Raw genomic sequence first — 12,204 nt, 5'->3', positions numbered from 1 at the left:
ACATTTTGGACTAAGTATTGTGTTTGTGAACTCAAACCCATGAAACAACTACTCGTTGCCTGTCTCTTATTCTCCTGTTCTTTACGGAACCAAGTTATAACCTATTGCTTTAGTAAGTGGCTGTTGTCTGGAGGCGTGTCATGGGAGGAGTCAGTAGGAGAGAGGATCCGCCAGGATATAAATAAGCTTGCAACATCACAGATCATCAGACTGGCAGCTCCAGTTGAAAGTCAAGAAGACTGAAACACAACTAAGCTGATCTACACAAATTCACCAGGTGAGGACAAATTGGGTGGACGGAGACAAAGGGAGATCAAAACCAGATATATATGTGAAGTATGTGTCGTCACTTATGATATTTCTCAACAGGTTGGAGAAATGGCCTCAGATACCATGAAGGTTGCTGCTCTGGGTCGATCTTTCACCCTAGGAATGCTCTATGATGCTCGCAAAGATCAGCTGATCCCAGGTAAGTCTTGACTTACAGTATGTACATCTTATATATCTGTCACAGCTCTGCTTACAGAAACTTTGAATTAATTTCATATAGTGGTAATAGTATTTTAACTTAAACTATTTAACATTCCTACATGATGTAAAAAGAATCAGCAAATGTAGAGATCTAAATGATTTCCCTGCTTTATCAGATGACTGCACTTTTTTACAATTTCTGTAGGTTTGACTTTGTGGGATGATAAAACTCTGAAAGAGAACACAGTTGAAATCTCTCAGCACAGCAGTGCATTTGAAATTTCTGCATCTGACTCCATTGAATCCAAGTCCTTTCTGCTGGATGTTGATGCGTCTCTGAAGGCCAGTTTCCTGGGTGGACTGATTGAAGTTGGAGGATCTGCCAAGTATCTGAATGATAAGAAGAAATTCAAGAATCAGAGCAGAGTGACGTGTCAGTACAAAGCCACCACACACTTCAAGGAGTTGAAAATGATTAACCTTTTAACCATGAGTTCCAAACAGACAGATGTTATTAGGAAGAGCTCTGCAACTCATGTAGTCACAGGCATCCTTTATGGAGCAAACGCTTTCTTTGTGTTTGACAGTGAGAAGTTAGACGCCAGCAGCGTTCAGAACATTCAGGGCAGCATGGAAGCTGTGATAAAGAAGATCCCCTCATTTAATATTGAGGGGAAAGTTGACATCAAGCTGAATGATGAAGACAAAGCTCTGACTGAGAAATTCTCCTGCAAATTCTACGGAGACTTCATTCTCGAAAGCAACCCTGCAACATTTGTAGATGCAGTGAAGACCTACATACAACTTCCAAAGCTGCTGGGAGAAAGTGGGGAGAACAGTGTTCCACTGAAGGTCTGGCTGATGCCACTGAAGAATTTGGATTCCAGAGCTCCTGAGCTGATGAGAGAGATCAGTGTTGGACTAGTGAGAAAGGCTGAAGATCCTCTGGAGGACCTGAATCATCTGGAAAAATTATGCAACGATTTGCTGGAGGACAAAGTGGTTCAAGATTTTCCTCAAATCAATGAAAAGTTGAGAAGTTTTCAAAAACTGTGTCATTATTATGAATATAACCTCAAACAGACCATGGAGAAGAAACTTCCTCTCATCCGTAAAGGTAAAGAAGACGAGAGCGAATTAGAAAAACTCTTTGAAGACAGAGACAAGTCACCGTTCAGCCATGACAAACTAACCAAGTGGATGGACCATAAAGAGAGAGAAATCAACATCATCAGGTCCTGTGTAGAAAAGATGGAGGGAACACAGATTGTCCACAGTCAGTCAGAGCTGGACAGAGAGGTTCTTGCTGCAGATGTAGAGGATGCTCTGTGCTTTGTTTTCACCTCCCTGGAGAGTGCTGACCCCTGCCTTGATGTGATGACCAAATACTTGGATTCACTCACCTTAGAATGTACCCATGAAGACCCGTGGTACTTCTCAGATGAAGTTTTTACCAAAATGAGAGAAAAAGCCAAATCTTTCTCTTATCTTGCCAAAGCACTGAAGAGCAACAGCCGATTCTGTTTCCTCATAGCAGCCATAGCAAATAAGAAATACGCAGGAGCAACCATCTACCATTACAAGGAGGGCATTCTGGTCTCTGAGGAGTTCTCAAAGCCTGACCTCCCTCCTGTGGAGAACGTCACAGACAAAAGAGATCTGATCTGGTGTAAGTACTTTTTCTATGCTTTTATGAGTTTAAAAAGCAGAAGTAGAAATTCTTCTCCTCTAGAAACCTGTTTGAACATCAGAATGACTAATAACACATTTTGTTTTGCTCTCTCCATCAGATGCCTGTGATCTCACCCTGGACTCAGACACTGTGAACGGCTACCTCACTCTGTCTGAGGGAAACAAAAAGGCAACATGTGGAGCGTGGCAGACGTATCCTGATCACCCAGAGAGGTTTGATACAAATCCTCAGGTGATGTGCAAAGACAGGTTAAAGGGGCGACATTACTGGGAGGTAGAGTGGAGTGTCATGTCTATAGCATCTGTTTACATAGGTGTTGCATACAAGGGAATCGAAAGAAAATCAATGGATGAACAAAGCCAACTTGGGAACAACACCATTTCATGGTGTTTTGGCCAAAGGGCCTCTGAAGAAAAGGAACTTCACGCATATCATAATGGTGATGCGGGGAAACTTGATTTTCCCTCTGGCTGCAGCAGAGTTGGGGTGTTTCTGGATTGGCCTGCTGGAACTCTGTCCTACTACAGAGTCTCCTCTGACTCACTGAGTCACCTCTACACCTTTAAAACCACATTCACTGAGCCAGTTTACCCATGTTTCTGGGCTGGAAAACAATCCAACTACGTGTACCTGCGTCCAGCTGAATAAGAAAGACGACAAGAAACTTGTTAGATTCTTGGTCTGTTAACATTTAAAATTTAAAGAGAAACTTAACACCATATTTTAGCTTGAACCTGCTTCACAAATTCAAAACTGCATTCAAACCCAGGGAGACCAGGATAATTGACTTTGTAATAAAGTGACTATATATGTCATTTTTCTGATTATCACTTCATGTTGAGTCTATGCACAGCCATCTTCTCACGTGGATTTTTGCTTCATCAGCTTCACAATCATTTTAAACTTCCACTGTTTGGTACAGCACAGATATTAAGTAAATTACAACTTCCTATTGTAATTCCTATAATATAGAGCATATATCGATACACAATGTCAACACTCGTACGTTGAAATAGGAAATTGTTTTGTTAAACTTATAATGTTGATTATGTTGGGACATAAGGTGGCTAATGTGCCTTTTCTTCTAGTATTGGTTAATTTTCTTCTTTGTATGGTATTTCAAAAACAATTATATTTGTAGAATACAAGATTAATCTTTGTTTTTTGTCAAGTCTACTTAAACCTTACATAGGGTTTAATTTACTGTTCTGAGGAGAGAATCACTGTTATCACCAAGTTGTTAGATGTTAGGCACATTGCTGATGGTGTACTGTCACACTGTACTGTGTTTAAAGTGATACTCATGGTTCATGTCAGTATATATTGATTAACTTGTTTTGTTGAATTTATCATGTATTATTTACATGATACATATTTACATATCATATATCATTGCCTCATTGGTTCATTTTCTTCTTTGTGCAGAATCTTGAAAAATCTTTTCAGAATACAATTTTAATCTTTTTGTTTATATCAAGTCTTCACCTTAAACCTGACATAGGACTTGACTGTTCTGAGCAGACAGTCACTGTTAACACCATCTTGTTAGATGTTAAACACATTGTCAATGTCAGATTCCTGTGACACTGTAACACCTCTTGGATATGTTTATGTTGAACAGAATATTCAATAAAGTGTTGACCTGAGTTTACCACTGTGTGCTGCTTTGTTATCCCCCCCCTCTCTCTCTCCCACATTTTCATTAGGGGTGGGGGAAAAAATCGGTACAGCATAGTATCGCGATATTTTGCAAGGCAATATCGTATCGTAACAAGAACGTCAAGTATCGATCTGTTATTATATAAATTGTACATGAGAAGTTTGGTTTTTGGCACTAATAAAATTGCTTTTTCAGTCCACTAGAAAAATAATTTTCCTTTGGGGACACAATTTGAAGTTGGGAAAAAGATAAAATATTGCAGTAAATTGCAATATGTTTAAAATCGCAATATCGTATCGCGACATAAGTATCGTGATAATATCATATCGTGACATAAGTATCGTGATAATATATCGTGACATAAGTATCGTGATAATATCGTATCGTGACATAAGTATCGTGATATCGTATCGTGGCACAAGTATCGTGATAATATTGTATCGTGGCAGAAGTATCGCGATAATATCGTATCGTGACATAAGTATCGTGATAATATCGTATCGTGATAATGTCGTATCGTGACATAAGTATCGTGATATCGTATCGTGGCACAAGTATCGTGATAATATTGTATCGTGGCAGAAGTATCGCGATAATATCGTATCGTGACATAAGTATCGTGAAAATATCGTATGGTGAAATAAGTATCGTGATAATATCGTGATAATGTCGTATCGTGACATAAGTATCGCGATAATATCGTATGGTGATAATGTCGTATCGTGACATAAGTATCGTGATAACGTATCGTGACATAAGTATCGTGATAATATCGTATCGTGACATAAGTATCGTGATAATATCGTATCGTGACATAAGTATCGTGAAAATATCGTATGGTGAAATAAGTATCGTGATAATATCGTATCGTGATAATGTCGTATCGTGACATAAGTATCGCGATAATATCGTATGGTGATAATGTCGTATCGTGACATAAGTATCGTGATATCGTATCGTGACATAAGTATCGTGATAATTTCGTATCGTGACATAAGTATCGCGATAGTATTGTATGCATCATTTGCATACCATATTTGCATTGCAAAGTTTGCAAATGTTAGCACTGATTCTTATCTCATTCTCATTCTTAGCTCATGTTATTTTAACACCTCTTCTAATATCTTCTATCACTATTCCCCTTTAGTCAGGAATATGGGAAATGTGCAGTATTAGTTTTTGCACGAATATTATACCAATCTACATAAATGATATTTATGCCCACTGACTTAGAATACTTATTGGATCTGGTTATAACTTTCTAAATATGATTTAAAACTTGCTCTACACAATGCAACAGTTTCAAAATCTACTTTTCTCCATCTTTACTTTTTCTTGTCACCTTTTACTTCTGGAGATATCTCGAGATAAAGCTGATGTTCCCACATTGTGGGCGTAAATGAGAGAGAAAAATGTGTGAGAATGTGAAAATGTACCAACAGGAGATAATAACAGAGCCCCACAGTGTCACCATGATGCAGAGGTTTACTGAGTACTTGATACTTGTTAAGGAGAAAGAAGCAAACAAATTTGAAAGCACTAAAGTAATGTTTTTGTGTTACGTTCCCCTAATAAATTAAACCCTATTATAGTTATAAAATGCAAATAAGAACAATTGCTAAATTATACAAGAGACACAAATATCACACCATTGTTACCGTGATATATCAAACCAGATCAGCTTGGCTAAGGTCCATGAAAGGTTTTTACGACTTAAGACTGTGTGTTCAAATAAATGTAAAGCATTGGAAGTTACATCAGGTTAAATTAAATATATTTCTTGTCAGCAGTATTTAAGTTTATGCTGCATGCTGTACCAAACTGTAATACATCCTTCAAAGTTATTTGCGTTTGGATGTTTTTCTTTTTTCTTTGTTTTTGTTGTTTTATTACAGTTCGTTAAAGCATAAACCTGGTAAAGAAGCAAACAAATGCAACAGATAAGTAAGCAACCAAGTAATTAATATTAATATGAATCAATAACCGTGTCAGTTTACACAGCTACTAAACAATCTAGCACTTGTTTTGTCACACCTTAGTAAAATGAATGAACTTTCTTATAGAAACTGTGTACATGTTACGGCTCTAGGTGAATTAAGTTCCTTTATTTGACAAAGCTTATTAAAGTTTGTGATAAGAAAATGTATTGCTTCTTGTGCTCAATTGGATTCTTCTCTGTGACTTTGTCTCCATTTACAGATACATAAACATCACAGACTGATTTGTTGCAGCTTGGATTTTCTACTATGTTGACATTAAACAATTAAGATGTAAATGTAAGTTTTATTTTCTTTCATTTCCGCAAAGCACTTTACTTGAAATGATTTAGTTATTGTGTAAAGGGTACAGCTGCAGTCATATCGGCAGTCTGGCAGTATAGATGGGGAATCTTGTGGATAATATGCTGGGCTGGAAAGGAGTCCAGTCCGGGCTTTGTTTCCTCATGAAGCTCAGGTCTTCTCATGTTGGCAGGTCTCTCCTGCACATGTTTTATCAAAGCATTTTAGAAGATTTTTCTATTTTATGCCGTTGTTTGATGAGGGTGCATGTAAAGCTCAGAGGACAGGAACAAGATAAATAAAAGCAGGATCCGTTATTGGCTGTTATATGTTTAATATTTTTAGCCAGCCGAAGAGTTTTTTTTAGTGAAAGGCTTCTTATACCCAGGTGCTCTGCAAAGAGACTCAGGAAGTCCTCTGTACCTGCTGTGGTAACATTTTTTAATGAACATTGTTGCTGACTGCGCTTTACAAGCTTCCCTTACTTATCCCCTTATCATTGGCACTGCCATGTCAGAAAGGGCTATGACTGGATCATAAGCACACATACCTACATCACCGCCAGAGCCGGTCCTGACCTCCCGGGGACCTAAAATATTCTGCTATCACGAGCCCTCCTACCTGACTTGTGAGCCATGTAAACAATTTGCCATTGCTGCACAGTCCCACCTGACACTGCAGTGCTCTCGCTACAGTCCTCCCTCCTTTAAAACAGTTTGAATGAACCTCTGCCCACAGCTTTCCATCTTAGATTAGTACAGAGTTGTATCTAAACTTGACTGAGAGACAGATAATCGCTGTCTTTTTTTGTTTTGAAGTGATGAGTTGCTTTGAGGAGTGCCATCACACCTGTGTCTTGTCTGGACTGGTCCCACTTTTGTTGGTGCTGGAACGCGCAAGTTTAATTTCATGCCTCGGGTCTGTCACACCAAAGACAGGCATCTTATCCATTGCGCCATCACAGCTATTGAGTTATTATGCTATTAAGTCTTTCACAGCACAATTCTTTGTGTGCTGTTCATTTATTTTATTCTTTAACAGCGGAGTAGCCATCACAGAGCAAAACATGCCTTCTATTGGTGCTTAGGAGCCATTTTTTGTCAGAATAAGATATGATTGACATAGCTCCTAAACTAAACTTCTTTTTTTTTTTTTAGCAAACACCAAATACAACTTTGAAAGATCAACATCTTTATTGTAACTTACAGCTGAAATTGAGTCTCTAGCCGCACATATGCTGGAGCACTAAGCTCTTAAAGTTGGAAGAGTGGAGTACCTGCTCCCATAGTAACCCATTCATTTTAAAATGCATAAAAATATTAATATAAAATTAACCATTACAGATATCAGCAACACAGGTAATAGCACCCATCTCATTAAGACGATGTACAATTTGAAGTTGAACCAAGTTTGTAGGACAAACAAAGAATAAATAATAATTATAATAATAATAAAGAGCAAAGAGAACAAAAGTTGAGTTATTGTGTGTGAGCTGTAGCAGCTCTCACACTAATAAAAACATGTAATTCACTGTAAAATTGTTCAGGCACAACCTCTGGCAAGCAACCAAAACACAGACAGAGCACGATGCACTTCCCAGCTGGGTTAGCAGGACAGACAGACAGATTCACTGCAGCTAACATGTGATGTAAAATAAATGACCTCATGACAATGACACAGACAGCGTTGTGAAGCAAAGAATGAGATGACACGGTGCAGACGGCGACAGCGGGGAGGACAGTTAGCGTTAGAAAGCTAACTTTCAGGAGGAATCCACAGACGCACAAAGACAAACTGCAGGAAAATCAACTACTAAATGTGGATTTTGGACCTTTTCTTTCCCCCAGTCTTAAAAAAAAGACACGTTAAGGAAGCGAAAGAGCCCAAAATGTCAAATTTGACCAGTGCATGATGAGGTGTTGACATATTGGTGAAGATGATTTGTGTTGTTCACAGTATTCACTAATAGGGATCGACAGATATGTTTTTTTCCGATACCGATTATTGGTAACAAATTAGGCCGATGACCGATATGTGGAACCGATATACATGCCGTAAAACACAAACTCCAGCACAAAACTTTGTTGAAAATAACCAGATTAAAGTTAATTGTCAAGTTTAATCTTTATAAATAGTAATTTAAATAAATTGGAGATCCATCCCAGAGACTGACTTTTGTCTTTACCTGCTGCCATTTATATCGTATTTATTTCATATTGTTAGGATTTTATAAATACTATTTATTGGTTCTGTTCTTTACCTATATTTTTATAGTTTTTTTATTACTAAATAATAGCCTTTTAAAAAAGAATAAATTCAGAACAGTAATCAAATTTAATATTTTATTACAACTAACTGTTGAAACTACAGCAGCGGAGTCACAATATAAAATCAGTATCTCACTGGAAACAAATGGAACATGTTAAAAGATGTTCCTGACATCAAAAGAGTTACTTTGAGAAAGAAGAGCCCCCAGACTTTATTCATTATCAGTGGTTCCTCCTCCCTCTGAGGAGCTGCTTTCTCTCAACAAGCAGCTGAGTTTACAAGAATTTGCTAAACTTTAAGATACGTAGCATCTCAGCTAAGCAGGCTACAGACAGAGGGGCTTAGCTTGTTTATAACTAGCTACATGTGCTCGTGGAAAAAACCAAAGCACGGCTGCAGTGGATGAGACAGAGCAGATTAAATATCGCATATCGTGCAGTTACGGTCGACTGGTGTAATCTGCGCTGATCTCCTCTAACTAAGATGTTTATCATGCAGCAGGACAATGAGCCAACAAAACAAAGGACTTCATCAGGGGAAAAGTGGAAGGTTTCAGACTGGCCAAGTCAGTCACCTGACCTTAACGCAACAGAGCTGCATTTCACCTCCTTAAGAGGAGGCTGAAGTGAAAGAAGCTGCGGTAAAAGCCTGGAATAGCTTCACAAATGAAGAATGCAACAGTTTGGTGATGTCGATGGGTCGCAGGCTTGAGGCAGTTATTGCAAGCAAGGGTTACGCCACCAAATATTAAATGTTATTTACTTTAAGATTATTTGTTCCTTTACTTTTGGTCACCGCAGAACGCTGTGGTCTAATAGAAACGGTGATATAGATAGATGTGAATACCAGGAAATGAGGGCTGAAATTCTGAACTCTTGATCTTAAACCCAAACAAAAACAAAGGGATTTGCCTCACCGTTCCAATACTTTCGGAGGGAACTGTATGTTTTGAGGTTGTATGTGTGACGTGTTATCCTTTGTGGGGGTGACTCTCTGACACCCAGTTGTTGTGTAAGACTCTCAGACTAACCACGGTTTTGAAGGGGCTCCCCACGCTCTAGAAAACACAAGACGGTTGAAGCCCTGATGATCCTATGCTAATAGTCCACCGCGCCGCCCTGCAGTTTCCTCTGGCTGTGATCCTGCACACGCCTGCTTCCATTACTTAGACATTCAGGGAGTGTGTTGGTGCAGCGAGCCGCCCTCCTTGCATGACAAATGGCCTCCATCAGCAACCCCGTGCAGGAGGGGGAAACCCCCCGCAGCCCGCCCTAATGCCCAGTCAGCACTCCTCACCATGATGAATTCCACTTCCTGGATAGAGAGCTCGAGTCCACACACAGACACAGAGCGCTGGCTTCCTGATCTGGAGGAACCAATCAATTTGGAGATGTCGGGATGAAAGGGATGCTCGCGTGAAGTTTGATCTCTGCAGGAGTCGGCTCAGAAAAGAGGAAATCTGTCAGGTTGAGTTCGGCGGGTCAGTTTAAAATGATAAGTCTATTAAAGACAGATGAAACATTAAACCTTTCATGGCAGAGGAGCAGTCTTAACACATCCGACTCCCGACGGATTTTACTTACTGATCCTTTAAATCCTTGATGCAGTTCAATCAAAGAGTGCTTCATTTTGTGCAGGACAATGTTTTTTACTCCATCAATTAACTGGTGACCCCTTGTAGGGGCCCCCGAACCACTGTTTGGATTTTATATATTCGTTATGTAACACCCCTAGCTATCATAAGACAACAGTACCATAGCTTCGGACCTGTTCTCTGTTCTTCCCGGCTCTCTAAGGGAAGCAGGAAGGGACACGTCCACCTCACACGCTGTCTAGTTACAAAAAAAATAGCCTGCTGAGGTTCTATTTTTTTTTTCTTGCTGTGCAAACCAACGCCAGATCCTTACCAGTGTCTGGTCAATGGCACTGACTGAAGAACATGACATGTTATTGATGGTGGAGGAAATCCACACAGACACAAGGGGAGAACAGCATCATTACAGCAGTACAGCATCATTACAGCAGCAGTACAGCATTACAGCAGCAGTACAGCATTACAGCAGCAGTACAGCATTACAGCAGCAGTACAGCAGCAGTACAGCGTCATTACAGCAGCAGTACAGCAGCAGTACAGCGTCATTACAGCAGTACAGCGTCATTACAGCAGTGCAGCGTCATTACAGCAGCAGTGCAGCGTCATTACAGCAGTAGTACAGCAGCAGTACAGCGTCATTACAGCGTCATTACAGCAGCAGTGCAGCGTCATTATAGCAGTACAGCGTCATTACAGCAGTACAGCAGCAGTACAGCAGCAGTACAGCGTCATTACAGCGTCATAGCAGCAGTACAGCGTCATTACAGTGTCATTACAGCGTTATTACAGCGTCATTACAGCAGCACAGCGTCATTACAGCGTCATTACAGCAGCACAGCGTCATTACAGCAGTACAGGGTCATTACAGCGTCATTACGTCATTACAGCAGTACAGCAGCAGTACAGCGTCATTACAGCAGCAGTACAGCAGCAGTACAGCGTCATTACAGCAGTACAGCAGCAGTACAGCGTCATTACAGCAGCAGTACAGCAGCAGTACAGCGTCATTACAGCAGCAGTACAGCGTCATTACAGCAGCACAGCGTCATTACAGCAGCAGTACAGCGTCATTACAGCAGTACAGCGTCATTACAGCAGTGCAGCGTCATTACAGCAGCAGTACAGCAGCAGTACAGCAGTACAGCAGCAGTACAGCGTCATTACAGCAGTACAGCAGCAGTACAGCGTCATTACAGCAGTACAGCAGTACAGCTGCAGTACAGCGTCATTACAGCAGCAGTACAGCTGCAGTACAGCGTCATTACAGCTGCAGTACAGCGTCATTACAGCAGCAGTACAGCGTCATTACAGCAGTACAGCAGCAGAGCGTCATTACAGCGTCATTACAGCAGTACAGCGTCATTACAGCGTCATTACAGCAGTACAGCGTCATTACAGCGTCATTACAGCAGTACAGCAGCAGTACAGCGTCATTACAGCGTCATTACAGCAGTACAGCAGCAGTACAGCGTCATTACAGCAGTACAGCGTCATTACAGGTCATTACAGCAGTACAGCAGCAGTACAGCGTCATTACAGCGTCATAGCAGCAGTACAGCGTCATTACAGTGTCATTACAGCGTTATTACAGTGTCATTACAGCAGTACAGCAGCAGTACAGCGTTATTACAGTGTCATTACAGCAGTACAGCGTCATTACAGCAGCACAGCGTCATTACAGCGTCATTACAGCAGCACAGCGTCATTACAGCAGCACAGCGTCATTACAGCGTCATTATGTCATTACAGCAGTACAGCAGCAGTACAGCAGCAGTACAGCAGCAGTACAGCGTCATTACAGCAGCAGTACAGCGTCATTACAGCAGTACAGCAGCAGTACAGCGTCATTACAGCAGCACAGCGTCATTACAGCAGCAGTACAGCGTCATTACAGCAGTACAGCAGCAGTACAGCGTCATTACAGCTGCAGTACAGCGTCAGTACAGCAGCAGTACAGCGTTATTACAGCAGTACAGCGTCATTAAAGCTGCAGTACAGCGTCATTACAGCAGCAGCACAGCGTCATTACAGCAGTACAGCAGTACAGCGTCATTACAGCGTCATTACAGCTGCAGTACAGCGTCAGTACAGCAGCAGTACAGCAGTACAGCAGCAGTACAGCGTCATTACAGCAGTACAGCGTCATTACAGCAGTACAGCAGCAGTACAGCGTCATTACAGCAGTACAGCGTCAGTACAGCGTCATTACAGCGTCATAGCAGCAGTACAGCGTTATTAC

At 40.7% G+C, this 12,204-nt stretch overlaps 1 protein-coding gene across 1 annotated transcript; it reads left to right on the top strand.

The window, feature by feature from the left end:
• The first annotated feature begins 215 nt into the window (after positions 1-215).
• Positions 216-3,810, top strand: LOC119915621 (neoverrucotoxin subunit beta-like). Its single transcript, XM_038735236.1, has 4 exons — positions 216-277; positions 370-469; positions 677-2,140; positions 2,262-3,810. The coding sequence occupies exons 2-4, from the start codon at positions 379-381 to the stop codon at positions 2,810-2,812; spliced, it is 2,106 nt and encodes a 701-aa protein (XP_038591164.1). The 5' UTR covers positions 216-277; positions 370-378; the 3' UTR covers positions 2,813-3,810.
• Positions 3,811-12,204: the final 8,394 nt, after the last annotated feature.

The sequence above is a fragment of the Micropterus salmoides genome, unplaced genomic scaffold, assembly GCF_014851395.1.
Source record: "Micropterus salmoides isolate LMB-PRFRI ecotype aquatic unplaced genomic scaffold, ASM1485139v1 Ms_hic_scaffold_21, whole genome shotgun sequence".
Taxonomy (NCBI): domain Eukaryota; kingdom Metazoa; phylum Chordata; class Actinopteri; order Centrarchiformes; family Centrarchidae; genus Micropterus; species Micropterus salmoides.
The sequence above is the reverse complement of the archived record's forward strand: the minus strand, read 5'-3'. Positions and strand labels throughout refer to the sequence as shown.

Excerpts from the sequence above, each read along its gene's own strand:
- LOC119915621 (XM_038735236.1), top strand. The coding sequence starts at position 379 with ATGGCCTCAGATACCATGAAGGTTGCTGCTCTGGGTCGATCTTTCACC. Across the intron at positions 470-676 it reads CAAAGATCAGCTGATCCCAG|GTTTGACTTTGTGGGATGAT; the intron begins GTAAGTCTTGAC and ends CAATTTCTGTAG. Across the intron at positions 2,141-2,261 it reads CAAAAGAGATCTGATCTGGT|ATGCCTGTGATCTCACCCTG; the intron begins GTAAGTACTTTT and ends TCTCTCCATCAG.